This window comes from Poeciliopsis prolifica, unplaced genomic scaffold (genome assembly GCF_027474105.1).
Source record: "Poeciliopsis prolifica strain line A6 unplaced genomic scaffold, Auburn_PproV2 SCAFFOLD009, whole genome shotgun sequence".
NCBI classification, from domain to species: Eukaryota; Metazoa; Chordata; class Actinopteri; order Cyprinodontiformes; family Poeciliidae; genus Poeciliopsis; species Poeciliopsis prolifica.
In genome coordinates this window covers 9,979,826-10,007,128 of record NW_026562384.1, presented here as the reverse complement: position 1 = coordinate 10,007,128, position 27,303 = coordinate 9,979,826, and the positions used below count along the sequence as shown (strand labels likewise).

The window sequence follows — 27,303 nt, the reverse complement described above, 5'->3', positions numbered from 1 at the left end:
GCACATACCTTTTGTTGTTTCTTAAAGGCTAATGGATTCATACATATTAAATCAATTCATCCAGCAGCCCACATCAAATATATATTTTTCACAAAATAATATCACGCAAGTTAAACACTACTCTCTGAGGTCCATTTTTATTTAATAACCCAGTGGGAAAAAAGCAGATACACAATATATCTGTAAAAATCTGCCCACAAGGTTATAGAGAGGTAAGCCTGTAAACCACAAGGCAGAAATGTCTTGATATAAATATGCTATGAATATGGCACATGGATAACGATGCAGAAAAAGGTTTGCATTAGTTCACTTTACTCTCTTTTAGTCAGAAGGAGACAGATTAGTGGTACCGCAGGATACCACTAATCCTGCGGTACAAAGTTACGAATGTTTCAAAGTTACAAATGTTCTCCATCATACAGTTTCTAAAATTAAAAGTCCTTTCTCTGAGACGTCAGGGAAACAACCAAAGAGTTTTCTCTGCAAACGATCAGCTGACTGAAAGAAAGCTATATCACTATTCCTGCAATAAGTACAACAAATTCGGTGGATTATGAAATAATTGAAATGAACTGTCATGACTTGGAAGATTAAGGACCATATACTGTGAAAAATGCCAAATTTAGCATGCTTATATTTTCTGTATCATAATAAATTGCTATGTAAAACAAAACAACTGTGTAATATAAAATAAACTTTACATGTAATGACAAATATTACATGTAAATGCATTATTTTGGAAGCAGAAGAAATTGCTACTTTTATGTTGAAGACAAAAACAGATCATGTTTTACATTTTTGTGTAAATGAAAGTGAAAGCAAAGCAGCTTTATCATATTACAGGAATCTATTATCAGCAGATGTCAAAACTTGGGCCTTGGATTTGTCACTATATGAACTTATTCCATAAACATTTTAGCATGAAACCAAAATTACACTCATCATGTAAACTGACAGTTTCATAAATAGCATTAAAGCATCCATGTTTAAAGTCTTCAGTAGTATTACTATTTATGCTTGAAAAAACATTAGAAAGCATTCCATATGCTTAAACAAACATAATAAAACTCAATATATTAACAGTAATCACTACAGTCTGACAGCTTTCTCTTCTACAGATTTCAACCCACCCTTCAACATGTGACCAGCACCGTCTCAAATGTATTTTTCTCTTCTGTCTCCTCCATAATACAAAAGTCATTTCTAGTCCTACGCTGCTTCTAAAGTCCTTGCCCCCAAGTCTCTTTTTATAGCATTATAAAGTCCAACCAAAATTTTATTTTTTAATTGCTTAAAACCATTACTTGTTTCTGTCCTTCTTCCTCTGTCTGTGCGTCTAATCTCATTCCTTCATCTTCGTCTGTGTTTATCTGTGCCACTCCGAGTCGGTATAGAGAGTCTCTGATGACCACCTCTCCAGGCTGACAAGCCTTCACAACCTGACTGATCTGCTGGTTTACTATGTCTCTGCTGCTGAGGAAGTCTACAAGTCGGTTGTACAAGTAGTAATAAGCCGTGTTGTTGAAAATCATGGGCTTTGTGTTCACATTGTCTTCTGGTTCTTTTAAACAGTCATTCTCTGGTATGTCGGTCTGCTCTTTTATGTTTTCCTCTTTGTGATGCTCCTCTTTCTTTAAGTCCAGATCTGTTAGCAGACTGATATACGGCTCCAGATCTCTGCAGCGGATCATGGAGTGGTGTTCCTGCCCAGGAGTGTCCAGCGCTGCTCCTGGAGGATAAACCAGCCAGCAAGAGGAGGATTTTGTGATGGGGTGAACCAGCTGGTTCTCTGCTACCAAAGAGAGGTCAGCGGTGTACGGCTGGTCCTGCAGCTCGGGGCATGTCACAAACTAAAACAGAAACTAAAGTTTGTCTGGGCAGAAACGTACTGAAAACACAGAGTCACAGAATGCTATAAAAATGTTTCATTTACTGGATTTAAATCAAATCTGCATCTAGCTGAGCTGCATATTCAATCAATAAATAGATTATGCTTTTGCCTGTATTTAGTGTAGAACATTAGTTAGTCTTTCAATCTTTTTTATTTGTGTTCCTGTAAATTTATTGACTTAATTGAATAAAAGCCAATTGAATAAAGGTTTCTGAGATGTAGACTTTCCGGAGACACTTACTTCTGGCTTTTCAAAGGGGTCAGAGAAGCAGCCCTGGTTTCTGCCCCACATCTGTGTTGCCAAATCTGGATACTGCAGATCAGTGCAAAGCGCCACTTGACGAGGACAGTCGCAAACGTAAACTGGAGGCCAGTAGCGGGAGGAAAGGAGCAGATCGACGTGGTCTCGAGCCGTCTCTCCTCTCACCAAGTACTTAGAGGAACACACCACCTACAGGTGGGTTGAGCAAACAACATCTAGTGTTCTAAAACCATAACACACAACCAGAAATAAGCCAGAAATGCAATTAAACCTATTGCAATAATCAATGTGTCAATTAATTGAACTTAATTGAACTCCTTCTCCACTTTTAAATTGAATCAACAGCAGATTATTTCATCAATGTCAGACTTTAAATGTAAAACCTGAAAATACCCAAAGACCATAAAGTTTTCACCGCTCTGTCTTCGTGTGAGCGAGTGCACAGCCATGATACAGTTAAAGAAAATAGTTCTTACAACAACCTCTTTGGGAGAGTTGATACACGAGTTTAGTTTATACACTACATACTCAGAACACAATGACTGTTTTCTTGCTATTAATGCTGATTTGTGACCTTTATCTCCATAAAACAACTGCCCACACTGAAAAACCATTGTTTCTTCAATACAAGTGTTGCTATTTTTTGTTCTTCTGCTCATGACCTCAAACTTTAGATGTATCTACTCTGAGTGTGGAAACAGAAGGAGTATTACTGCCTTTGACAACCCCTCATGATAGGATTTTATTTGCACTGAAAGTGTTATTTCAAATACGGCAAGTAAGTAAGACATGTGCAACTTTTAGAAAAAGGTACCACAAAAATCTGTAATTTTAGGCCACAAAAATGACAAGAAACATAGCAAGTTCTGAAAGGACTGATAGTTAGATGGAGGAACTAATGAAGCAGTTAATGTGTCATGGATGGATGGACATAATGCCTATCCAGACGTAGAAGATACTTCCAGACGGCTTATGGCTCATGTGTATGTTAATGGATTGTGTCGGAGGCTCAAAATGTCACAGTTATTACGGCTGCAGTACGAAATGATTGATTTAATTCATGTCTGGGAACATAATGACACTTATGGGCTTGTTTTAATCACAGCCATTTTGAGTTTTACTGAAACTAATTTGGTTCCTGAACAGCTAAGGGAAAAATACAACAACGATGACAACTGAATTAATCATCTATCAGTAGATTGTCAGAACCTACATTCACTCCAGCTGACCTGCCCTATTTAGCTCATCCCAATATGACATCCAACATTTCTTACAGAGAGGGGATTTGTAATAAAAATAAATAAATGGAAACAGAATGAAAGTGGGTATAGGAGGTACAAGTTAAACATACAAATATGCAAAAGATGTACAAATAAGAGAACCACTGTTTCACCTTGTGGGGGCAAGCCTTGGACAGCTTGCCGGCAGTGAGATGGGGGGGTGGCTGTGGAGCCGTGGGAGGGCCACTGTGAGCGTGTGTGTACAGGTTGACCAGGGAGGCCAGAAGCTCATGCTAGCAGTGAAACACAGAAAACACGACTTACTGCAACAAGAACATTCATTTTAAGAATAATTAAAAAGCCAAATTACAAATGAACAGAGAAGATTGAACCCAGACAGCCCAAAGATGCAGGTTTTGGGTGAACGATATTTTTTATTTAGAGAGATAAATTGATTGGTGTGCATTAACTGCAACAGTAAGTTATAATGTTGCTATTGTTTGAAATGATATTACTGTCCTTCATCCTCTAGGGTAACTGATTTTATTGTGTATTATTTAAGCGTGTCAAAGTAAAGACACACAAAATATAAATACATATATTTGTAAATGAATGAATTCTTCTAATTCAGAAGTACCACATTGTTTTGGTCTAACCTGATAGATTTCCTGAAGTTTGTGGCTATTAGGAAGGAATATGAAACAGTCTAAAAGGTATAAACTGTTTTGTTCAAAGGATCTCTGTTGTGGTTCACTTGTTTCCTTGCCAGACAAACACACACCTTCGTGGAGCCAGGAGTGAGGTCCACTCCACAGCTGACCAGTATGGTTCTCAACTCATCCTCACTGTGATCTTCGACCCTGTCGAGTCTGAGCTGACCGTCATGGATGAGACGAACCAAAGCTGACGGATCTCCTGAAAACATTAGAAAATATTCTAATAGCCAACAAAACAACCCCCTGAAAGAAAGATCCCATAAGCATAAACACATGATCCATTTGTTTTATCTATAAATGAAGCAAATAGCTACAGCGATATTAACACATTTATTTATTTCTCAAGTGTGAGGCTGTTATAAATGTAGCCAACACAATTCACTAGGTGTGTGTACCTGCAGGTTGTTGTATTTGTGGAATGAGCTTGTCTTTCTCTGTGTTGATGACAGTGGGGCTCCTCATCAAAGGCGGTGCAAAAGGAGCAATGATGGAAGCATCCACCCGTGTGATGGGGATGTCTGCAGGGAAAGCCGCTTGCTCGATCGCTTCCCCCTCCATGGTCAGCCAGAAGTCATCCACATGAACTTCATCTGAGACTGAACACTCCGGCCAGGTAAACTGCAGAGTAAAAAGGCGCATGAGCTTCTTGAATCTGCTGAAAAATTATAAGTATATAAGCAGATTACATAAACAGTCAGTCACCTCCACATTCTTCAGCTCCAATGCGTCGTTTCTGTGTCTTTGCGCGATCTCAACTTTTGGGGCAACGCCACATATGCCACAGATCATGTCGTTGTAATCCCGCACCGTCAGACACTCAAAGGCCCAGTAGCCGCTCAGGAAAAGCTCCTGAACTTGAGATGATTCCTCTGGAGTAAGACTATGGACTAATGTAAGAGCAAATGCATCAATAGGCTGATCAAAAATAAAATCTACTGTTGAATAAATGCATGAAGAGGTAAACTGGAATTTACTTGGATGATTCTGGATTTGGTCAAACACAGATTGAGCAGCTAGAGATGGTGCCTGGCCCAGTTTGATGTTGGCTCTGATCTTCAGAAACAAGTCAAGACTTACAAGAAGTCGATTCCCAACATTGAACAAACCTGAACAAATCAGTAAACAATGTGTTAGACAGAAATGATTAACTATTCTAACACAGCATTACAGGTTATGTTGGGTCCCTGTATGGACACAGCATGTGGCTCATTCTCCATGGATGCCATAAAATATGCCAAGATACAGATGGAGAGACCTTCAGCTAATACAATATCCATTTAATCATGTGAGTTGAGGGCAACTCTGCCAGGCAAAATAAAAGCTCCTCTCAGGTTGTGCTGTTGGCCGGGATCCTCAGATAATGATTGAGTTTTGAAGGAATCTACCTAAGATGCTTCTAAGAAACTGGAATTCATAAGAATGAGACAGCTAGAATCACATTTCAGAGAAAAAAACCCTAAAAACAGAAACATCTGTTGCTTGGACGTAAAACATTTTCTTTTCTGTCAAGCAACATAAAGGAGCAGTAAATATTAAATTATACACTGAGCTGCTCCTAAAACTAAAAAAAATGAAAAAAACGAAGCTGAAATGGGGATAATAGCTAAATGGAGAAGCTGTATAAGATTGATAAAACTTGAAAAGGTTAATTAACATTCAAATCCTTTATTGTGTAATAATCACCAGACTAGTAAACATGATAAGGATTTTGGTAATACACTCACTCTGAGAAAAAAAAATGGTAGAAAGACTTATTATACTACGGATCTCCAATTAGTTTGTGAAACAGATTATGTTGTGCTGTAGCGCCCTCTTGAGGCCACCTGGTAAAACAGTGTGAATGAGAAACATTCACAACTGGTCCAGAGTTTAAACCAGGTTAGCTCTATTCTCACAGCCGATTACACAAAAAGTACATTTTAAAACAGTCATTTCCTTGAAATTAAAACAAATAATGCTCAGAATCATACAAATTTGCTTTACTGCAACAGCTGAGTGTTTGTGGTTACCTGGATGAAGATCTGCAAAGCTGTGCAGAGCCAAACATCGAAGATTGGGACACACTTTGAGCTGCAGAGAAGCTGTCTGCATCAGAGTCTCGGTGAGCAACCAGCAGTCCTCCTGCCCGGCGACGGTACTACAAGGTCCAATCATAACCATGCACACAAGTTTACATTAAATCTCATAAATCAACATGAGGCAAGTTTGCAAAAATGATGAGGCAAAACGAGGAAAAGTCACCATGTGTGGACTTACCCCTGCCCTCCTTTCCACAGACGGTAGCCACACAGGCCACAGTGTGTAGCTGCTGATTCATAAAACTGAGGCCACCCAGTCTCCAACAGTGTCTCAGTCTCAGCATCACTTCCCTCACCATTCTTAACCAAGACTATTTTAACACTGTTCAGCTCCTGGATGAGGCTCATCGTTTCCTGCAGCTCTGTGTCACTCTCAGGAATCTGCAGAGTGCTGCGGATTAGCTGCAAAGTGCTCTGGCGCTGGATGTCCCTCTGAGCAGGACTCAGGTCCTGATGGGGATCTAGCAAAGTCTCAGACTGAGGAAGGAAACAGAAAGTTAGTGAGAGGATTTCATGCACACAGTTCAGCATCAACAAACCCTGTTTGCAAATAAATGATTTGATCAGTGCTGTGAAACTGGCTGATTTGTACTTGACCCAACCTAATTGTTGATCAGTTACTCATAGACAGCACTCTTTGGTGTGGACGTTGTTATTGAGGGAAAGAAGAGGCAACACCTTATAGCATCAAAATGTGATGAACAGTAAAAAGGTCAATAACTAAGTCATAAAAAAATGTAAAATGTGTGAAAGCCCCAAAGAGAAAACAATTAAGTTATCCATCAAAGGTCTACAGAAGCAGCTGTCTTTGAGCAGTCATTGTTCTGAGCTCCATTTCAACTCGTGCGTCATCTACACCTTACAAATAATCTGGATATTGTGTTTCCCCTACCTTTGAAGGCTTGCTATTCTTTCTGGTCAGCTCGCTGCCACATTTCGGGCACACAGCAGGTTTGTGGCGGTTCTTATACATGTAGTCACAGGCCGGGTTCTTACAGCGGCCTCTGCCTCGTGCTGTGGATAGCCCCAAATCCTGAAACAACACGCAAACAAAAATCCGTCACACAAATAGAATAGAAACCACAGAGTACCAAATTCTCTATAAAAAGCATGGGGTTTACTTACAAAACAGGAAACCGTGTGTCTGAAAGGCACTAGGGACAGAACATTCACACCTGTGTCCGGAGTGGAAGTCACATGTTTACTTCTGTCTGCTGAGACGGAGGAATCCTGCAGAAGGGGATGCAATGAGTGAAGAAACTTGACCTCATCACTGTCGCTCTGTGTTTTCAGTATTGATGGGTGTGTTTTCACCTGGATGGTTGTTGTTGCTGGGACGGTCTGGCCAAGCTGCTTTAAAGTGCTGGGTTTAAGACCTGACAGAATCTCTTGAGGCACCGTGGCTGCAAGCACAACCACGTCAGATGAACACCTAGTACATCTAGAAACTACATTTCTTCTTCATGCATCTCAAATGTGTTGTGAACACATTCACAGCACCATGTGGAAAATTACATTAAAAGTACCTGTTGCTGAATGGTTCATTTTAGAGACACCTTGAGGTTTTTCTTTCTCGGGGGTGACAGTTAAGATCTGAATCACAGCGCTGCCTGTGAATCGACCCAAACACAAGCAAATATGTTGACCCAGGTAATAACAGCTTATTACCTGAAGTATATGCCATGCAATGTTTGTCCAGTGTTACCTGGGTTACAGACAGCAGGAAGGATGGGCCTCACAGGCCTCGTCTGAACAACAGCACAGCTCTTCACTGGTTTCTGATGTGTGCTTTTAGTATTCGCTTTTATTTGTTTACTTGAAAAGAAAAACATACAGTGCAGTCAGATATTCATTTTAAAAAAACATGAAAAGACCAATGGACTACATTGACTAAATTCTTCTAACATAGAAAAATACAATAGTTTTTTCCACTAAATTCCTTTAAATAACCAGAAATATGTAGCTATTCAAGTTCATATGAAACAAAGATTTTTCTGAAGACTTTGAACAACTTACAATAAAGATGTTTGGAGGTTCTATATTTATTCTAAATGTCTAATCCTAGGGTCAGCTTTTTTATATGTAATATGTAACTTGGTCAACTTGATCCTGAACAAAGTTTTATGTCACAGTTATGCCCAAATCTCATCTGTAATTTAATCAAAATCTAAGACTCTGTAATTCACATTATTTTCCTTTATTGAGTTCTGCTCTTATTATGAGAGACAAAGACACCTGAGCCAATCAGAAAAATCTAGGCATTCTCTTAATAGTAGTCACATAACTGCAGTTCTTTACAGATAAATGTGAACAGAATACTAAACATTTCCCTCACCACTATATTTCTTTCGTAATATTACAACATCTTCAACATTCTCCTCAAGTTTTGTGATTTCAGATGCAAAAATTTATATCAGTTTTGAGGACAGTAGAAATCCTTGACATCATTTATTATAACTATTGTTATTTTGTAAGTATAAGTTTATAACTAAAAACGCTACATTAAAAAATCACAAAGATACCAAAGTGCAGAAAAGTAAAATGACCAACACCTAACAGACACTTGACTAAGACGTTTACCATATTTGAGGCAGAGGTGTGGTGGTGCTGCTGCCCTCTGGTGGTGATAGAGCAGGCTGTTTTCTGCTGCTCCGATGAGCTTGACCTTCCTTGTTACTGCCATCAGACTTTGTTTCACTGGTGTCTGCAAAAACATGCAGTGCAGCCTGACAGCTTTCGTCACTTTTGTTGTCAGTTATTAGCTTGAAAGCACCACCTTTATCTTGTGTCCTTTTAGCCTAGAAGAAACACAAATACAGTCAAAACCAACTGAGTCAACTGAGTCAGAGCTGTGAAGAACACTTTCCATCAAATATTGCCTGCTAAAAACAACTTAACCTTTACAGCAGGTATCCATTTTCCTCCCAAGTGGCTCCCACACTCAGGACAGGTAGGTGGTTTGTGTCGAGTGACGTAAACAAAAGAGCAGCCAGGATTTAGACACCTCCCCCGACCTCTCCTAGTGTATGTCTTTACCGACTGCAGTAAAGAAGAAATAACACTTTGTTTTTTCAAAATTTATTTTAGAATAAATTCTGCAAAAAAAAAAAAAATTATATGGGTTTTTACCATTTTATAAGAAGGTTTGGGAATCTGGTCTGATTTGGCCCCTACAGATATCATCATAACTGGCTGCAGGGAACTAATGCCTGCTAAAGGCTGAGGCTCCACTTGATTCTTGAATGAAAGATCATTGGGAGAAACACTTACTGAAATAAACTGCTTTGCTGAAACATTTTATTTCGGTTCTAACGTTTAAATTCCTGTCATAAATCATTTACATAAACATCTCACCTGGGAGGGCACAATGGTCACCATCTGCGTAGCTTCTCTTTGCATCATTTGCACTGCGACTCCACCTGCTTTTGTTTTCAGTGAGACGTCATTCAGCGTCTCATCAACAGAACCCTGCGAGACCTGGATGTCTGTGGAGGTCAGGGTTTTGGATGAAGACCATGGCGAAGTTCTTTGGGGAGTCACATAAGAAGACACCACTGTTTCCTCTGCTGTATCACTGGGAACAGTGGGGGACTCTGAAATTTCCACTTCAGCGGCCAAGTCAACAGGTGCTGCCTTGGACTTAGGGACCCTGAGGGCGACCGAGCACAAGCTTCCTTCAGCTGAAAAATCAATCGATTCGATGCACACTTCTGACTGAGAGCCTACAGTTTGATAGTTAGAGGAGGCGCTGTTGGGCACCAGGAAGCAGTTGGCTCTGGGGAGGATTTTGCGGAAGCCCGGCAGGTGTTTACTGGAGCTTTGAAATGTCTGAGAAAAAAAAATTTCACATGCAATGGAGTTGTTAAAGGCTTCCGCAAGCACATCAGAGAAAAAGATAAGAAAAAATATCAGTTCAGTCTCACTCATTCAGCTAGTAGCAAACTTAAGATGTATATATCAAGACAATACTTGTGAAAAGTGGCTTTCTCGAAATTTTCCCGCATCATGATGCTGCCAACATCTTTCACTTCAGACTTCATTGTGTGTTTTTTGCCAGAAGAACTTGTTACAATTATGGTGGTTTCAACTCATATAAAGCATTCTTCCATTTGGTTTCAAGAGAAACCCTAAAAGACAAAAATAAAGGTTTCTCTTTCAACCCTGCTCCTTAGTTCAGACAGATGGTGAATACAGGAGATATAGAATACTACAAGAGACTGCAAGAAATTTCTGCAGCTGCTTTGGAGTTGCTATCAGTCTTTTGGCAGCATTGCTGATCAGCTTCCATTAAGCTTTTCCATCAATTCTGAAAAAATGTCCAGCTTCTCCAGTGTTATTTAAATTTTCTTGTGTTTCCTTGTGCACAACAGCAATAAAAGAAATTCTGATTCTGATGACCCACGCCATTTAGAATATTACATAATAGATAGTATACATATATAATGCTAGGGCTTTGTGCAAATGATTTCTTTGAATCACAAGAGCATCTAAAAGTTGATGTCAGATTAATGATTCAGTAAAATGGTGGATAACTCACAAAGACTGAACACTGATGTCAAATCAAACGGTGCACAAAGAAAAAGTATTTAAAGTGGTTTGGAAATTATGCAAACAGGTTATTGCAAATTATTCGTTCACATCAAAAGAAGACCCTCAATATGTCTGTCTATGCATTCTCAGTCCTGAAAGTTCCACAAGCATAAATTAGTTTATGGTCCATGAATTTGCTAATGTGTCTAACTTACTGTGTCTATCCCCTCCTTTTCCAACTTGGCTCTCTCCAGATAGTAGCTCTTCTCAGCTACACTCAGTCTCCTCCAGCTCTCACTGATTCGTTTGTTGACTTCAGACTGAGGCAGATTCGGGGTTCCGAGTTGCATAACCTGGTGAACATCGAAGTAGTACAGCAGGTAGGCGGATCTGGGATAGATGATAAATCACACATACAAATTAACACATTAAAAGAATTACTCCAGGTCCATAAAAAGACAGTTCAAGTTATCCGCATTACATTACCGGGGCTTCTTGGGTCTTTCATGATTGTTTTCATCAGTCTTGCCCCTCTTCTTTTTGGGGGACGTCATCTCCACATGGCTGTACACATCTTCAACCTCTTCAGTTACTTTCACAACCTCTAACACCTCCACATTGTCCATGTCTTCCATGGATCGAAGACACTGCTAATAAAACGCATGGATTTAGTTTACCAAACCTTCAAATAGATGCTTTGTTTGCAGGATAATCGTGCAACTTCATCTCCCTCTACCGACAATTACAATTAAGGCTAGAATAATAAAACTACAGCTTAATTGCTTGAACATTCAGAATGCATTTTGATCTGTTTATGCAACGTTACAGTGCATTTGCTTGCAAAAAGGAAAGAAATGATGCGGAACAAATAAACTCGGACTCATGATTGCGACGAAACACTGAACATAGCTCTGCAGAAAAAAAGTACAGCCAACTTAACGACACTAAAAAACGTGGATGTGACTGGTTTAATGGCGTGTGTTCATACTGCCTGCACGCCTAGTCAACTATCCAATGAAATGCCGTCTTGTTGAAGCCTTACCTACCGTCTTTCGACCTTTAAGAAACTGTTCCAAGCATCTACTGGGGGAAGTCTGTCATTGCATAGATGGTGAGGAGCACCTCCATGTTCATTTTTATGCTTTAGCGAAGATTTACCACGTATAAATGACTGCAACAGCTAAATAGTCCTAGCCGATAAAACGACTAGCGAGAAGAAACATGGCGATTTGTTGCTATGGGCTTCGTCCAATCAGATTTTGCGATAGATATGTCCGATCCAATCACGTCAGACGTTTTTAACACGTGAAATTGACTCTTGCGTCCCGAATATTGTTGTCATTGCAGTCACACGGAGGCGCTGTTTCCAAAGACTAACGCACTCGTAATTTCTGAGCCTGTACAAAACATTGTGACGTTTGGTAAAGCAAATCTTCTCATTATCACAATTAAATGCAATGAATTGTAATGTTAATCCTGCTTTAATTAATCGCTACAAGTAATATATTAATTGAAGCAGGATTAAAATTACAATTATATATATGACAAATTAAAGAAATATTCAGAGATCTACAGCATTCACATGTGTTTACAACGTTTTTGTTCATACTCTAGGAAATAGTGGATAGAGTTTGATTTTCTTAATCAAAACTGTAAAGAAAAAAAAGTGAAAACGATGAAAATGTACATTTTACATTTATAATACCTTGTTGAAACAGGGTACGAATAGTTCTGTTATTCTTACAAGTAGAAGAAAAAACATGCTTTATCAACGGTGGTGTCAGTTACATTTAACAAGGCCTTATATTCATCAACAACATTATTTCTATAGAGTCCCCGGCGAACAGAGCCTGCTTTTATCTGTTCCTCCATTTTTACCAGTCTCCTGTCCAGCAGGTGGCGCTAACGCAACTTCTGCGTCTGTTCCAGAAGAAGTAGACTGACCGGAAAAATGGCGGATGACAAGGTGAGTGAGATGTGTCTGGCTTCTAATTTATAAATAATAATTTTGCTGCTCATGACAGCAATAGTTAGAGGAGCACAAAAGTATGGTATTCCACAGAAAATGTTAGTTCTGTGTTATAATCACTTGTGAGGCTCTCGGAGAGAGGAAAAAAAGGAATCGACCCTGTGAACGTGCAAAATAAAAAAAACTTCAGAAAAACTTTTGTATGTATGTGATGCCGCAAACCGCCGCGAGTGTACATTTACTGTACATCACGGTCTGTTAAAATCACATACGTGTTGTGGATTCAATATGGTTCGTGTATGTATCTCACATGAGCTGTGCTTATTTCAGGATCCTCTGACACAGTTAAAGGATCTGACTCGGCTTAAAAATCAGCTGGCGGCGATTCAGAGGAGAGTGGAGACCGAGGTATCCGCAGAATTTCCCCAGGTGAGCTTATGCAGGTTCCACTGACTGAAGCAGGGCATGTTCGTCCAATTTGACACATCCTTCTGTGAGGCATATTTCGGAAACTTATCAGAACCTCAAAAGATGAATTGCATATATGTCTAAATAAAGAGCGGCACAAACAGATTGGTGAGTGATTTCCCATCTCAGCTGTTTTTGATTCCTTGTTGGTTGAGTAAAACAATTAAGCAGTGTGTAAAACTGTTATTCTAGGTTCATCAGTGAGAGGTCGTTTTGCAGGGACTGCTTTCTATCTGTAGAATATACAACTTACCTTGAAGTGGCACGTTATGTACTTTTAAATCATCTCCCTGAAACTCAAAATAGTTTTAGCCATACAGACTAAACGTTGATACTTTCTTTTCTTTACTATCAACTTTGACATCAAAGACTATTGTTTCTGTGCACTTTAAAATAGTTTGGATATTTGAGGTTCAGACTGTCCTGTCACTTGTTAGGCTGTGAATAATTGTCTGATTCACAAGTTGATGTCCTAGTGTGTCTTTAATAGAGTTGGTTAGCGTGGCAAAAATTTGTAATAGTAGCACTACAGCTCCTATGAAAAGTATTCACCACTTAGAATGTTGTACCTTTTTTATTGCTATATTGCAAAAATAGTCATAATTCACCAAATTTGGATTTTAAAAATTTTTTTGAAAGAAAAAAAAATCTTTAATGTCAAAGTAAAATCAACTAAAGTTTGACAAGCTGTTGATCTGCCACCAGATGTCTTTTGATTTATACAAACTCACAGCAATATGCTTTTACTACTGGTAACAACTTCACTGAAACTTACTGTAAAAAAATCTGAGCTGCACTTTTTAATAACTACTCCATTCAGCCGGGACAACATTCACACTTTTTTTAGCATCTAAATTGAAAGTAATTTAAAGCAAATGAGCCGTATGATGGCATCTTAAAGCTGGCTTGAAAATCTAACATTTTAAAATTTTTTGTACCTTATAATCTTGGGAACTTAATTATGCTAACAAATTTTAATGACCGTCTCCGTCTGTTTTCGTTCTCTAGGGAAGCACGGTGTTGGGATCACCCTTCCTGAAGGGCTTTTTGGTCGGCTATGTGGTGGCAAAGCTGCGCTCCTCAGCCTTCCTGGGAGTGCTGCTGGGAACTGCCACTGGCATTTACGTAGCCCAGAGCTATCAGGTGCCTAACATTGAAAGGACCGTTAAAGATTACATGAGCACAATGAAAAAGGGACCAAAGTAAATTGGGCTGACGTTCACTAAATGAAGAACTGCTCTTGGAGAAACTGGTCCACGGCAGACTGGAGTTGAACTTTTCTGAGTGAGGAGGATTATGGATGCATCCTTTTTGACTGGAATTCCACTTGGGACCTAAAGAGAGAAACTTTAGTTGCTTTTACTGTTGCTTTGGGTTCAGTTCGATCCTGCTTTAATTTCTACTGTCCACTGTTAACACATTGCATCTGCATGACGTGCCTACAAGGCTCAGGGCTTAACTAAAGCAGCTATATTTATATTAAGGCCTTCGGATTTTAATATGGAAAACAGGCAGAAACTTTCCCCACCTTATGTAACCCACAACTTTACTGTTCTGTTCAAAATAATCACAATTTCATCTTAGAATGTTTTGGAAATAATAGTTAAAGAAAACTGATTTATTTTATTTTTTTTGCACTTAAGTTATCCTTTGTACTTGTTGAAGCTGGTGTTTGTTTTGTGTCATTTAGAATGATTGTAATCAAGAACGTGGGGTCTCAAACCCCGGTCAGGACTAACAGGATCAAGTGGGGCTTCCTGCTGGGCCTGATGGTGCTCATCTATGGTTCTCATGCGCCGCTTATCACTCTCACCAAAGTAGACGGTCAAGTCCCATTCAACGCCTCCTCCTGCGTCCTCATGATCGAGCTGGCCAAGCTGCTCATCTCCCTGCTGAGCCTGGTTTTCACAGGCGCCACGTCGATACCGCGGTCTCCACTTCTCATTGCCCCTTATGCGATCCCTGCAGTGCTGTACACCTTAAACAACAACCTGGTTGTCATCATGCAGGCCTACATGGACCCAAGCTCATTTCAAATACTCTCTAATCTGAAAATAGCTTCGACCGCCCTGCTGTACTCCGCCTGTCTGGGGAAGAGGCTGCGGTCTGAGCAGTGGTTCGCCCTGGGGCTCCTCATGGCTGCGGGGGGCTTCCACAGCTACAGCAGCCTGGATCTACAAGGCTCTGAGAGGATTGACGTCGATGAGGGTCCCAGGATTCACATCACTGCTTGGGGGCTTTTTCTTGTGCTGGTTTACGCCGGCGTGTCGGGGCTGGCAGCAGTTTACACAGAGAGGGTGCTGAAGAGCCAAAGCTTGCCCCTCAGCATTCAGAACCTCTACCTCTATGTGTTTGGAGTGGCAATCAATGGGCTGTCCTCTCTCTCCTCCATCGGAAGTGACCCAGGGTTTCTGGAGGGCTACTCGGGGGTGGTGTGGGCTATTATCGCAGGACAGGCAGCAAATGGACTTCTGATGTCTGTGGTGCTCAAACATGGTAGCGGGATTACTAGACTGTTTGTCATTTCCTGCTCCATGCTGGTTAATGCGCTGCTGTCCTGGGCCATTTTAGGCTTACAGCTCACTCCTTTGTTTCCTCTGCCTTGTACTCTGATTGGATTGGCAGCTTACCTTTATTACAGATAGCAGAGGGTTCATTAGAGACCTGCATGTTTGGCTTCAGAGGAGCTTCAAACAAAGGCTGCCAGTTGTGGTCCTTAACATTTGAATTATTTCACTGCAATGGAAAAGTATCCATTTCTCTCAAAACATTTTATCAAATGAGTGAAGTGAGTGGAAAACAATGTAATGTCATTCACATAAGATATGAAAGGTAGGACTTTAGTTTGAAACGTGTTTCAACGAATCACGTTTTGGGGCAGCTGCAGATCTTTTGGGGTCATCAAGCTGTGCTACATCTAGAAACATTTTTACTCTTCTCTAGTTGAAACCCACTTAGATCAGAAGCAGAGCTTGCCACAAATTAGGTCTGGACTTTGACTAGATCGTTATAACATATACATTTGTAGAACGTAGGTTTGAGATTACAGTCAGCTGGACTGAGGTATTGAAACCAAGCCTGGTTACAATACCTCTAACCAGGTCTGTTAGAGGTATTGTAAAGCCTCTAACAAACAGGCCTGGTAATTCCATTTAATTTTCACATAAACTCTAACCAGCGTCCCTGCTCCTACTACAGCATCACCAGCAGTCTGGGTTACCATGAGGATCTTGTTTTAAAGCTGATGTGCAATCATGGTGTTTGGCAAATAATTTTATTTAACCAAAGCACCTTAAACATGTTTGCTCTCGTTCCCAAGTGGCTTATGTTAAACTTCTTATAACTTTACTTCAACATTGATTCTCTTTCTGAAACTCTCTTGTAAAATGGCCTGATTTGTGAAGTGCATGACAAATCCTTTTAATAGGTTGTTGCACCTGAGCTATGGATCCCTGTAGCTCCTCTAGTGTTACAGTGGGATTCTCGACTGCTTTTCTGGTCAAAGTTCTGCTCCATCAGACTTCCAAAACTTTAATCTTCACACTGCGGTTGGTCCATTGCTTAAAATCCTAGTAAAATACAGACATTGAAGCCGCATGTGATAAAATGTGGAGAATCTTGAGGGACATAAGGACCTTTTGTAGGGCATTGTCTGATTTGTGTTTTATTTAGCCTTTAAGTTATCTGCCTTCTAAAACTGAACTCCTTTAGTCCTTGACTTTATTTACTGCAGACGCAGAAAGAACGAGCTGGCAAAATGAATCAAATGTTATGTTTTGTTTGCTACACAGTTACATTGTTGCAGAGACATGCTGCAAGGATCCATAATCATAAACCAGATCATCTTTAAAACACAACATCAAGGTTAAAATGTTACATGTTGCGTTTATGACCAATAAAGTTTCTGAACCATTAACCAACACGCGTTTTCAGTATGAGACTCATTGATGCAGGTTTATCAGGTGAGTCGCAGGATCTCCTCGCACAGCAAGAGCGTCTTTAATCTCCCCCACTGCTGCAGAGTTAGAAAAACATGAGAACATTTGTGAAGAGCCTTTCCAGTTATGTGACCAGCTGCGGGGAAACACCGACCTTTTCGAAGTTCCTTGTTTTCAGCTTGCAGCTGCTGATTCTGAGCAGACAGGTAGATGGCATCCTGCACAGCTTCCAGCAACACACTCCTGTATCTTCCCTCTGAAATCTTCCTCTGCTCCTCGCTAACTTGACGAAACGCCCGGAACACCTGCAGAGCAGGAAGACCGATAACGAGCATGTTTGGGTGATGCAGTTAAATTTGTGTTGGATCAATTGGATTCTTGACTGTAAAATTATGTCGTTACTTCAAAAGCCTACAAACAATAATGGGGTTCGCTTATGCTTGTTTGTTTTTTAATACAAATAATCTATTAAACTATTACTGTATTAAACTATATTCACAATAAAGAGAAATGACAACCAGATATGCTTTGCTCAGCTCATAATGGGGCCTTCATCTGAATAAATACAGTACAGCAAGGGCAAAATTGCAAGAGTTCAAGCCTATTATAGACAATAATGGCTAAGATTAGGTTTAGTGACATGCACCCAAGGTTCCCTAAGTCAATGAGGAGACTGGCAGCAGTTTAAACCACAACATATTCACAACCAATTTATATGCATGTCTTTGAACTTTCTTACTGAAAAGCCTTAAGAAAATAATTCAAAGGTAGAATTTACACAATTCTAAGAATTAGTTTTTTGATTCTTAGGTTCAATTTTATGCACATCCTGAGGGAAAAGAGTTCAATGTTACTCTGCTTTGCAGCAACTCAGTGTATTTTCTTTCCTAAACTATGCACTCGCTGCTCTCTCAGCCTATGATGTTGTTTTTGTGCTCTCTCTCTCTCTTTAATGCAAATCTTTTTCCAAACCGAGAAACAATATTTTGTGTGGATATAAAGCTAATTAATTCCCACCTGTAGGCTCTCTTCCCTCAAACAATGCAGCTCCGTTTGGTGTCTGTGGTGCTGATCCTGAAGGTCGCTTTCTGCCTGCTGGGCCTCAGCACGAAGCGCCTCTATTTGCATCACCAGGACCTGCCTCTCTCTGCTCAGCACCAGCAGCTCCCTCTGAGGGCTTTCTGTCTGACGGAGCAATGAATAAAAAACAGTGGTTGAAATGGGGGAAGAGAGAGAGAAAAAAAAATACAAGGAAATACCAGAGTTAATATGGAAGTGCAGCCATTTCTGCCCACCATAAATTCAGCCTTGCACTTATTCAAACTGACTCAGCACTCTCGGCTGAGATGGATCACAAACAGAATGTTAAATAACAGGGTATCTCATTATCTCACCGGCGGCTGCTCCTGCGCCAAGTCTCTCTCCATCTTCGCCACCTCCTCCTGAATTAATCTTGTGTGATCCTCCTTAAGTTGCCTCCTCCGCTCCTGCGCTTCATTGTATTCCAACTGAGACTAATCATCAAAATGGCAAAATTAACGTCTTAGTGTGTGTTGCCCACTAATCCAAGCATAAATCTTGTTTAGATGTTGAAAAGACTGGACTAAGCTTTGTAAATGTGCTGTCGAACCAGCGGTCGTGTACGCAGAGCTTTCTACAAAGAGTTGTCCCAGGAGGCAATAATTACAGCACTTTCTGAACAACTCTCAGTGGATTTCTAACAAGATCCTGCTGGAGGGGGGGTTCACAAAGCTTTCAGGAGGGATATTAGTTACAGGAGTGGCACGGATGACATTTGGGAGGCTTAAGAGTTTCTCAAGTGGAGAAAATAGTGTTGGAAGGGAAACGAGTAAATGAAACAATGAAGATTTGCTCAGGGTTAATGTTTGAAGTTGCTCTCACAGGGATTTTCTCCCATCTCTCCCTTAATGCTCTTATCAAAGAATGAAGCTGTTTATGGGAAAAAATATTAACTAGAATGTGAAAGTTTGGGGCATTAAAAACTATTTTCAGGAGGGGCTCCAATCAGGTTAGCCGACGGTAGAGCGAAGACATTCCTGTGTTATCATCACAGTAAAACAGTGTTGAGCATAGATCACTGTAGGTGTCTTAAAACCAGACGAAACGATTTATGAGTCGACCTCACCTTTTTGAGTAAGACCCAAAAACGATCCCTTCCTCTAAAATTAGGCTATGTGATAAAGTGGCCGTATGGAAGGTATTCTTAATGATGCACCATGTAAAAAGTTTGTCAGACCAGATTGAAAGAACCCTTACACCAGAAAAAAGATGATTTTGTCAGAACCATACTGGTACTCCGTTATGGTAAAGCTGGTGATGTCATGCTGTGAGGAATCCTACTCACAAGAACACCTTCTTTCCTAAGACTCCAGGAAAATATGTCGCCATTTTATGCTTCTTAATGTTAGAAATATACCTGTAATATGTTGGTTTTAGTTTTTAAAGCTTGTTGCTATAAAGTCTAGGCATAAAGTCAGACAGAACAGTCAGTGAGGTTGTAAATTATTACAAATTATTGTGGCAAAAGTACACACATTTTCTCAACAGAAACGTTTGACTAACGACAGCAAAAATATGTTATATTTTTCTGAAAGAAATCAAGAATAAATCAAAAATAATCATTGAAAATATTGCGTTTAAGTGGCCGAAACATTAATAATTGGAAATGTCAAATTTCTGGTTTTACATTCATGTTTCAAGCTTTAAGATAAATGGCACAATCCATCTGAACTGGAAACAGAAATTGAGTACCTGAGCTTGAATCAGTGGACAACATGAGCAATGGAATATTTGAGACAATGTACATTACTTGTTGACAGAATTGGGATTTTGCTGAGACATTCCCATTCTTCAGTGCTTCTTCTCTCAGAGCTTCCTTCTGCTGTTGGATTCTGGTTACCCGCTCCTGGACCTTTTCTGTGCTGCTTTCACCTTCTGGAAATACCAGAGACACACAAAATACTCAATCAGGAATATCTTTATCAATTATACTGTGAAATGTATCATGTTACCTCTGATGTGTTCCTCCATTTCTTGTCTCAACTTTTCCTGCAGATGTTTAGCCATTTCTGTACTTCCTTTCTCTTTGATGAGACAATCTACAGAAAGTTGGTGGCTGCCGATTGATGATTTCTGTCACGTTAAAAAGCAAATATTAACCTGTATAGTTTGAATTTAGCTATGTTATATTATGGTGGACAACCACCAGACCTTAATTTTGGCTTTTATTCTCTCTGACTTCTCTCTCCTCTTCTCCCACGACTGATGTTTCACTATCTGTTTTAGAGAGGGCAGAATGTTTTATTGCACTGACATGCTGCTGTATTGACTGCTGTAGTTTTGATTTTGTTTTATTTACCTTCAGGTTCTGAGTCAGCTGAGCTAACTTGTAAATGCTCTGCACCTCTCTCTCCCCGAGCAGCAGCACATTTTGTAGCTCCATGATCCTTTCGCGAAGCTCCTGCTCAGTTGTCCTCGGATTCCAGCAAACAGAAGTCGGTTTAGTGACTAATCCTCTCACTTTCTGAGCCAAATGTAAAGCAGATTGAGTTTCATCATCAAGGAAACCTGAGAAGACGTAATACCCAGTCAGATTTAACTCAACTTCCCCCCCATTTCTATGTTCCTTTCATTTACCTTGAGGGTTGATGCAGTAGATGAGAAATGTCCTGTTGGTTCCTGTAAGTGCGTCTTTAAGCAATTCATGAAGGAGGCTGTGGCTGACTACAGGAGGTGAGTTTAGTGTCTGGTCTACGACCTTCAACAGCGGGATGACTCTGGGGGAAAAAAAATGCTTATATTAGGAAATCTCATGTGAAAATAAGAAACAGCAAGTTGAAGTTTTTAGTTGCCAATTTGTCATTGCCATGTTAACAACTGCACACAGGAAATCCGTCCCGCAGACAAATCGATGTCCATTCGAGTTTGGGATGAATAGAAAACATCTTAGTTTCATTGATCTTTGTATGTCTGAACAAATATATGTGCCAGTATTTCAAGTAAATTGTCTTTATTCATGAGAAAGTATTCCTGATCAGTGTTTTATTGCGTTCAGTTGTGTTTTGTTCCAAGACGAAGCCCTAGATGTAGCTATTGACACCGTTCATTTTGTCTAGACTGTATTTATTTCTAAATTAAGAGCTCCTTGTTCAATGTTTCTCAGTGTTTCCTGTTTATAAGCCAATAAAAATAGCTTATTTTCCTTTTGAAATACCTTCATTCCTCGATGCTGCTATTGACTGAATTTTTGCTGCCTTAAATTCTGTGTGTTCTGTTTTTATTTTACATAGTGAGAATATTCTGGCTCAGGAATGTTTCTCTTCTAGTCAAAGACCAACTCTGTCATTAACTCCCCTCTCTTTGTTTACCTTCCTCTTAAAAATACTCTTGCTCCCCCAAACCCTCAACATGGCAGATGGCTGCTTATTCTGAAGATTTTTATCCCTGCGCTTCTATCTTTGAAAATAAATATATTAATAAAGTTTAAGAAAAGGTATGATTGTCAGAGACAATGACATATCTGTGAGTCGCAGCAGGAACATGACAGGAGAAACAACCCAGGAGGGTTTTCTTACAAGAAAGCTCACGCTGTTAACACATCGTCTTGATTTGTGTCACTTACTTTGTTGTCATTTTATGTAAATACACACTCTGCTCTTGGACAGATGGCAATGAGCCACTGCATATATAAAATGAAGCTAAGAAATCTTGGAGAAATTAATTGAGTAAGACTAAAAGCTGCAGCTTCAACCAAAAGGGTTATTAATTTTGGAGAGAACTCAAGCGTAAAATTATGCACATGATTTTCAGTACACTATCTTCTTAGTTTAGACTAAATGTTTAATATATCTCAGATTAAATTTACAATAGAAATTATACATAATAGCAGCATAAATTGGATTTGCTGCAATTGAACAATTGCAGCAAATATTAGGATGTCATGTATTCTGGACAGGTTGCTACAGTTCGGTGAGCATTGGTAGGTAAATATTTGATCAGCCACTCAGACTCGTGTAACCGATAGGTTGGGATTGTATGTCACCGACCCCCTGAGGTCAGTCCTGCTGGCTCCTCCCGCAAGGCTGAACAGCTGCAGTTTGCTGCAGCAGACATCCGACTCCGCCTGCTCCGGATGGAGTTTCCACTCAGCTGTCACTGAGAACAGGGAACTGCATCTGAGGAAAACATGTGACACAGACAACAAGCACGTTTATTTTTTCAGATGTCTTGGAGAGACAGCAGGTTCGGTCACTGAGACGGTTTCACAATTCAGGAAATCAAGTAAATGCAAGACGTTTGGTTCTATCCTCTGTGTTTAAGCCTTTTGGAGCGAATTGATGAAATATGACCTACCGGCTGGAAAGGCTTCCTGGGTTGGTTTTCATTGACTCCCTGCAGGCTTTGAAAACATCACAGGCTTCCTCTGCTGAACATACACACACCTCGGACAAACCTTCTACAACACTGAGAAACAAAACAGAGATAGATATGTGGTTTCTGTGTCAGCCACATAGGCATCAGTTGTTTTTTAAACTTGCATCCTTTTATATTCTTGCAGATAAGATTATTTAGGGAGCATTTTATTATTTCCTTGCCTCTGTCTTGTTTAATAAATGGTAAAGGAATCTCTCACTTGTGCATTTGTACATCTGATGTCAGATTTAAACTACTTTAAGATTTGGTAAAGAGCAAAACATTTGTATGTTGAAGCCTCAGATAAAAGGATTTTTTAATCATTGTTGTACATCAGTATATAGCGTAATTTTGAAAAAAATAAAATAAAATAATGGCTGCTCTATACAGCAACCATTAATTTGATAATGTTTTGCTTTCATCAGGCCAAAATTTCTTGCAATCTCTTAAAGTGGCGATGATTGATTTTTCTCCACACTTTCTGAAGCTTTTTGTGTTTTTTGCTTTTTCGTGTCACCTGACCGTGACTACATTGTGCAGTGGGTTAAAAAAGGTTTCCTTAATATAAAAAAATAAACCTGTCTGAGACCGTGAGAAAGCATTCCACGGTTTTAAGTCTATCACATCAAATTTCGCCTCAAGCTCTAGGAGCAGGTAAAAGCATGTGGCACACTGACCTGAGACAAAGCAACAGTGCAAACAGGTACAGCAAGTCAGGCAGGTGAAATGCAGCGAAACTACTGACAGAGTGTAAAAGTGATTAAAATATTTATATAGCAATTTGTAAAAGGAATTCAAAATTGGAAAAATGTGTTCTTGTTTGCTTGTACCTGTTGGAAGGTTAAATCAATCAAAGCAAAAGGTGATTAAAGCATGTTAGCTTCTCAAGGTTGCCTTTTGACAATATAATATTGATTTTTTTCAGCTTTTTTTCTGTTTTTGTTTTTACAAAACTATTACACATGTGAACAAGGTTGTTGACAAACTTCTATTGATTACCATAAAAGCCACAATGGCCACTGAAAGAACTTGAAACTGACAAAAGAAATGATTAATAAAAATGTAATACAATTTAACCAATGAAAATCGGACCCTGATTTTAAAATGAGGGTTAACAGAATATAAACAGGCCTGGACAAAAATGATAAAATTTTCTCATGTGGGAACAGAAAGTTAAGAGAGTTAAAAGGTGATCTTGTTGGAGTCGTTCATGTCTGCTCAGCAAAACTTCTTTCTTATTCTCACTAGAATGTTGAACATTTTGTGCCATCCATCTCCTAAAATCAATAAAAAAGAACTTCGGGACAGGACACTCCCCAGTGTGCTTCACTGGGAAATAAAGATGAAAATCCACTACATAAACATGAAAGAAAATCTTATTTCTGAAAAATAGTGCCCAAGAGGCATGAAGTACTATGACAAAAAAGGGTGTAAAATGAAACCCCACGGCACTCCCCAATGGGAGGTCAGTGGAAAGGAAATAAAATCACTGATGGGCACACAAAACATTTTGTCCCAGAGGCAAGATCTGTTGATCAAGGCGGCTTTAAATAATACCAAGAAGGTTTGGCCACTGGGAAACTGAATATTAGATTTTCTTTTTCAAAATCTAAGTTAATATGGTCCGTAAATACATACATAATCGTAATATACCTTCCGAGTACAGGATGGATTACGAGCTGCAAAGTTTCTTTACTGAGGCTGAGGAGATCCACTGCGCTCCCGTCTGGGTAAAACTGTCAGAGAAACAATATTCCAAGTCATGTCACGTCAAAGCTGCTTTGGGGTTCTACCTTTCAACACAAGGGCAGACCTGAAGAAATGATACAGAGGTGAAGGAGTCTGCTTTTTCCTCTGATGTTGTGCAACTGAACAGACTTGTCAGGACCTAAAACAAGGTCAGAGTCTCAGAATCCGGTCCAAGCAAAAAAACAGAACATCCTCTAAAGCATAGAGTAAAAATGTTATTGTCCACCTGTCTGAGGATACTTTTGTCCGTCACGGCTCCAACCATCTCCGTGGGAGTTCCACACATCAGCAGTGCTACGTTATAGCCATTCGACATGGACTCGGTCAGAGGCTGCAGGAGCTCAGAGTGAAGCCTCTGCGTGTTTCGGTTCAGATTGTTAGTTTCTAAGATTTAAAACATTTAATAGTCAACAGAAAGTGTATGAAAGCAGATTAAAAAGTGTGTTACCTCTACACAGTCGGCTGTTACAACCTGATCAAATGTGAAGGACTTTGGTTCCTAAAAAACACATCTGACTTGTGGCACCTTCTAGAGAACATCTTAAATATTGTGGCGCAGGAACAGGGTTACCTCATGTGTAGCAGATTTGTGGTTAACTTCACATCCTTCAACTGCTAAAGCTGCACAGTCTTTATAATCTGTGAGTCCAAGAACATGTGAACCTTCTTCAACTCAGCACTCAAAACCAAATAAATGCACATATTCCAGAAGTTTATTTACCTGGGCTTGTTGTGAGTACAACTCCCACTCTCACTGTCTCTACTCCCCCACACATCTAACAGTGGATAGACATGAGTAACAATTCAACCAACACGTCAATACAGTCTTTACTCATCTTAAATATCTCCATGCCTCTAAAAAAATTATACAATTTATTAAATTACTGTATTAAATATATACTTACAGGTGTGTTTATGAGTGCTGTGGCCATCCTGAACGTGTGGCTTTGCACAGCCACTTTCTGACCCGGATTTTATTACAGCAGGGTGAATTATTAATGAGACAGAATCTACTTTCACTGGCGTAAATCATGGGACTGCAGTTTCAAAAGATACATTCTTTAAGGGCACTTATGAATTTTGAGATGGGCAGGAATTTGTGTGTATATATAAATATATATATATATATATATATATATATATATATATATATATATATATATATATATATATATATATATATATATATATATATATATATATATATATATGGCTACAACAGATCCCAGGAACAACATCAGACATCTCAGTCCAGAAATGTGCAGTCCTTGGCACAGCCAAGATACTGCGCAGAACCCTCAAGCTCCCAGGCCTCTGGTAGAGGACCCGAGCTCAGAGGATAAGAACCACCCGCGGTGGGTGAGAAGGGAATTTATTATTATATATATATATATATATATATATATATATATAATATATATATATATATATATATATATATATATATAATATAGCTGACTGGATAGCTCAATACATAAGGCATCAGTATATCAAAAATGGGGCCAACATCAGTCCCCTCCTCTACATGGATGACATCAAGCTGTATGCCAAGAGTGAGCGAGACATCGACTCACTGATCCACACCACCAGGATCTACAGCACTGACATTGGGATGTCATTCGGACTAGAGAAGTGTGGTCGGCTGATCACAAAGAGGGGGAAGGTGATCACAGAAGGAGTCTCACTCCCACAAGGAACAATAGCAGACATAGAGGACAGTTACAAGTACCTAGGTATACCACAAGCAAATGGTAACCTCGATGAGGCCACAAGGAAAGGAGCCACAGCTAAATACCTCCAACGAATAAGGCAAGTCCTGAGAAGCCAGCTCAATGGCAAGAACAAAATCCGTGCGATAAACAGCTATGCCCTGCCAGTAATCAGATACCCTGCTGGAATAATCAGCTGGCCAAAGGAGGAGATAAAAGCCACAGATATTAAGACTAGAAAAGCTACTAACCATGCATGGAGGGTTCCATCCCAAATCCAGCACCCTGAGACTGTACACGAGCCGCAAGGAAGGAGGCAGAGGACTAGTGAGTGTGAGAACCACTATCCAGGACGAAACAACTAAGATCCATAAATACATCAGGGACAAAGCCTCAACAGACAATGTGCTCAGTGAATGTCTCAGACAACAGGGAACGGAGGTTGAGGTGCCAGAGATACCATCATGGGAGGACAAGCCCCTACATGGGATGTACCGCCAGCAAATAACCCAAGTGGCTGATATCAGTAAATCCTACCATGGCTGGAAAAAGCTGGACTCAAGGACAGCACAGAGGCCCTCATCCTGGCCGCCCAGGAACAGGCCCTAAACCAGAGCAATAGAGGCCCAGATCTACCACACCAGACAAGACCCAAGGTGTAGGTTGTGCAAGGAGGCCCCTGAGACAGTCCAGCACATCACAGCAGGGTGCAAGATACTGGCAGGGAAAGCGTACATGGAGCGACATAACCAAGTGGCAGGCATAGTGTACAGAAACATCTGTGCAGAATATGGACTGGAAACCCCGAGATCAAAGTGGGAAACACCTCCAAAGGTGGTGGAGAACGCCAGAGCTAAGATCCTGTGGGACTTCCAGATCCAGACAGACAAAATGGTAATGGCGAACCAACCAGACATTGTCGTAGTGGATAAACATCAGAGGAAAGCCGTTGTGGTAGATGTAGCAATACCAAGCGATTGCAACATCAGGAAAAAGGAGCACGAGAAACTGGAGAAATACCAGGGCCTCAGGGAGGAACTGGAGAGGGCCTGGAAGGTGAAGACCACAGTGGTGCCTGTGGTCATCGGGGCCCTCAGGGCAGTAACCCCCAAACTGGAGCAGTGGCTACAACAGATCCCAGGAACAACATCAGACATCTCAGTCCAGAAATGTGCAGTCCTTGGCACAGCCAAGATACTGCGCAGAACCCTCAAGCTCCCAGGCCTCTGGTAGAGGACCCGAGCTCAGAGGATAAGAACCACCCGCGGTGGGTGAGAAGGGAATTTATATATATATATATATATATATATATATATATATATATATATATATATATATAT

At 40.1% G+C, this 27,303-nt stretch overlaps 4 protein-coding genes across 8 annotated transcripts; 2 read left to right on the top strand and 2 right to left on the bottom strand.

Annotated features, from left to right (window-relative positions):
• Positions 1–295: 295 nt before the first annotated feature.
• hmgxb3 (HMG box domain containing 3) lies at positions 296–11,913 on the bottom strand. Of its 5 annotated transcripts, XM_055034662.1 has the most exons (21): positions 11,744–11,913; positions 11,184–11,347; positions 10,913–11,087; positions 9,522–9,995; positions 9,297–9,404; positions 9,066–9,206; positions 8,748–8,965; positions 7,873–7,982; positions 7,694–7,777; positions 7,482–7,570; positions 7,293–7,397; positions 7,060–7,200; positions 6,346–6,644; positions 6,099–6,226; positions 5,064–5,195; positions 4,792–4,976; positions 4,485–4,707; positions 4,155–4,288; positions 3,547–3,666; positions 2,133–2,342; positions 296–1,850 (listed from the first exon to the last, which is right to left on the bottom strand). In XM_055034662.1, the coding sequence occupies exons 2-21, from the start codon at positions 11,330–11,332 to the stop codon at positions 1,284–1,286; spliced, it is 3,792 nt and encodes a 1,263-aa protein (XP_054890637.1). In that variant the 5' UTR covers positions 11,333–11,347; positions 11,744–11,913; the 3' UTR covers positions 296–1,283. The 5 variants fall into 5 exon arrangements, with proteins under 5 accessions (XP_054890637.1, XP_054890635.1, XP_054890636.1 ...); XM_055034660.1 differs by having other exon boundaries at positions 7,293–7,570; positions 11,740–11,913; XM_055034661.1 differs by having other exon boundaries at positions 7,293–7,570; positions 11,184–11,344; positions 11,740–11,913.
• LOC129362872 (SLC35A4 upstream open reading frame protein-like) lies at positions 11,062–14,342 on the top strand. The gene is made up of 4 exons (XM_055034664.1): positions 11,062–11,077; positions 12,594–12,663; positions 12,997–13,095; positions 14,143–14,342. The coding sequence occupies exons 2-4, from the start codon at positions 12,649–12,651 to the stop codon at positions 14,338–14,340; spliced, it is 312 nt and encodes a 103-aa protein (XP_054890639.1). The 5' UTR covers positions 11,062–11,077; positions 12,594–12,648; the 3' UTR covers positions 14,341–14,342.
• A 478-nt stretch (positions 14,343–14,820) lies between these two features.
• Positions 14,821–17,054, top strand: slc35a4 (solute carrier family 35 member A4). Its single transcript, XM_055034663.1, has one exon. The coding sequence runs from the start codon at positions 14,826–14,828 to the stop codon at positions 15,777–15,779; it is 954 nt and encodes a 317-aa protein (XP_054890638.1). The 5' UTR covers positions 14,821–14,825; the 3' UTR covers positions 15,780–17,054.
• On the bottom strand, positions 16,897–24,570 carry si:dkey-201i24.3 (uncharacterized). Its single transcript, XM_055034420.1, has 13 exons — positions 24,481–24,570; positions 24,159–24,241; positions 22,446–22,556; positions 22,139–22,267; positions 20,730–20,869; positions 20,452–20,660; positions 20,304–20,369; positions 20,105–20,225; positions 19,903–20,027; positions 18,467–18,586; positions 18,090–18,257; positions 17,227–17,377; positions 16,897–17,149 (listed from the first exon to the last, which is right to left on the bottom strand). The coding sequence occupies exons 1-13, from the start codon at positions 24,568–24,570 to the stop codon at positions 17,076–17,078; spliced, it is 1,587 nt and encodes a 528-aa protein (XP_054890395.1). The 3' UTR covers positions 16,897–17,075.
• Positions 24,571–27,303: the final 2,733 nt, after the last annotated feature.

Coding starts and splice junctions, on each gene's coding strand:
- si:dkey-201i24.3 (XM_055034420.1), bottom strand. CDS start 24,570: ATGTCGAATGGCTATAACGTAGCACTGCTGATGTGTGGAACTCCCACG. Junction 20,870..22,138: donor AGCAGGACTGACCTCAGGGG/GTCGGTGACATA, acceptor TTTTTCCCCCAG/AGTCATCCCGCTGTTGAAGG. Junction 20,028..20,104: donor AATGGAGGAACACATCAGAG/GTAACATGATAC, acceptor TGGTATTTCCAG/AAGGTGAAAGCAGCACAGAA.
- LOC129362872 (XM_055034664.1), top strand. Junction 13,096..14,142: donor TATCCGCAGAATTTCCCCAG/GTGAGCTTATGC, acceptor TTCGTTCTCTAG/GGAAGCACGGTGTTGGGATC.
- hmgxb3 (XM_055034660.1), bottom strand. CDS start 11,332: ATGGAAGACATGGACAATGTGGAGGTGTTAGAGGTTGTGAAAGTAACT. Junction 9,996..10,912: donor AAAAGGAGGGGATAGACACA/GTAAGTTAGACA, acceptor TTTTTTTCTCAG/ACATTTCAAAGCTCCAGTAA. Junction 4,708..4,791: donor TGGAGCTGAAGAATGTGGAG/GTGACTGACTGT, acceptor TTTACTCTGCAG/TTTACCTGGCCGGAGTGTTC.
- slc35a4 (XM_055034663.1), top strand. CDS start 14,826: ATGATTGTAATCAAGAACGTGGGGTCTCAAACCCCGGTCAGGACTAAC.